The sequence below is a fragment of the Bison bison genome, unplaced genomic scaffold (assembly GCF_000754665.1).
Source record: "Bison bison bison isolate TAMUID 2011002044 unplaced genomic scaffold, Bison_UMD1.0 scf7180017864213, whole genome shotgun sequence".
NCBI lineage: Eukaryota > Metazoa > Chordata > Mammalia > Artiodactyla > Bovidae > Bison > Bison bison.
This window is the reverse complement of record NW_011494785.1, coordinates 253,592-255,006: the sequence shown is the minus strand read 5'-3', so window position 1 is coordinate 255,006 and position 1,415 is coordinate 253,592. Positions and strand designations below refer to the sequence as shown.

Here is a 1,415-nt window from a genome sequence, read left to right as displayed (position 1 = left end):
CTCCATGGGCTTCTCCCGGGACCAGGCCCTGAAAGCCCTGCGGGCCACGGTAGGGGTGCCCCCCAGCTGAGGACAGGTCCGCTGGGAAGATGGGGGCGGGGGTGAAGTTCCACCCCTCAGGAGCAAGTGAGGACTACCCCTGTGGTTTGGCCAGTCTGGGGCTCCACTCTTGAATGGCTGTGATGAAGGAGCAGAGGCCTTTGCTGGGGTTTCTCAACCCTGACCTTACTTTTTAAAAAAGTAACACTTCCCTCCTCCCCAAGAACAACAGTTTAGAACGGGCTGTGGATTGGATCTTCAGTCACATTGATGACCTGGACGCAGAAGCTGCCATGGACATCTCAGAGGGCCGCTCGGCTGCTGACTCTATCTCCGAGTCCATTCCAGTGGGACCTAAAGTCCGGGATGGTCCTGGAAGTGAGTGTCGCGGGGAGAATCTAGCCAATCTGCTCTACTAGGTCTTCACTGCCAGGCGGCTCTGCTTCCCTCAAGAGGGTGCAGCATTAGAAGTTTCTTTCCGTGGACGTGACTCCTGAAGCTGGGGTCCTGGGAGGCTGAGATAGACGGGCCCAGCCTGTCTGCCGTCCCTGAAATCCCACCCTGGTCATGAGCTGCTGGACACATCCCCCTCCCTCACTGTCTGCTCTGCCCTCTCTCCCTTTCCCCAGAGTATCAGCTCTTTGCCTTCATTAGTCACATGGGCACCTCGACCATGTGTGGTCACTACGTCTGCCATATCAAGAAGGAAGGCAGGTGAGGAGCCAGCCCGTGCCTTCTGAATGGGGGAGTGGGTAGGGGGAATGGGTAGGGGCATCCTGGAAGACCCTAGAATATTCGTGGGGTGTGGGTGGGAACATAAGGGACTGCCTGGTGCAGGCCACAATTCACCAGAAATTGATGGAAAGCCTGAGGGCAGAGATGGGCAAATTAGGGCTCCAGGGCTGAATTGGGCCACTCGCTTTTATAAATAGTTTTAACGACCACGGCCACATTCATTTATGTATCATCTGTGGCTATTTTCACACTGCTGCAGGCAAATTGCATAGCTGCATAGACCAGGTGGCCTGCAAACCTGAAATATTTCCTGTCTGGCCTTGACAAAGCTTGCTGACCTCTACCGTAAAGGAATAGATGGGGGTAGGCTGTAAAGACAGCACAGGGGTCCGAAGACACAGAGTAGAAATGACCCTGTGAGATGGGACACTCCCTTCAGACAGGAGGCAGCTGGGCTGAGTCTGGGGGCCCAGGCAGAGAAGGTTGCGAGCCTTTGCCCCCGAAGGCAAAGGACACACGAGGGTCGAGTCCAGGGACCACGTCAGAGAGACACACTAGAGGATGCCTGGGTCGTTCACCCTTCTCCCCACCCCCTTCCCCAGGTGGGTGATCTACAACGACCAGAAAGTGTGTGCCTCTTA

At 55.9% G+C, this 1,415-nt stretch overlaps 1 protein-coding gene across 1 annotated transcript in view; it reads left to right on the top strand.

Moving 5' to 3' along the window:
• The window catches only part of USP5 (ubiquitin specific peptidase 5 (isopeptidase T)), a 14,123-nt gene that overhangs the window by 11,986 nt on the left and 722 nt on the right, over positions 1-1,415 (top strand). The window contains 4 exon segments of the mRNA XM_010844935.1: positions 1-49; positions 264-417; positions 669-753; positions 1,377-1,412. Coding sequence (XP_010843237.1) covers positions 1-49; positions 264-417; positions 669-753; positions 1,377-1,412 — 324 coding nt within the window.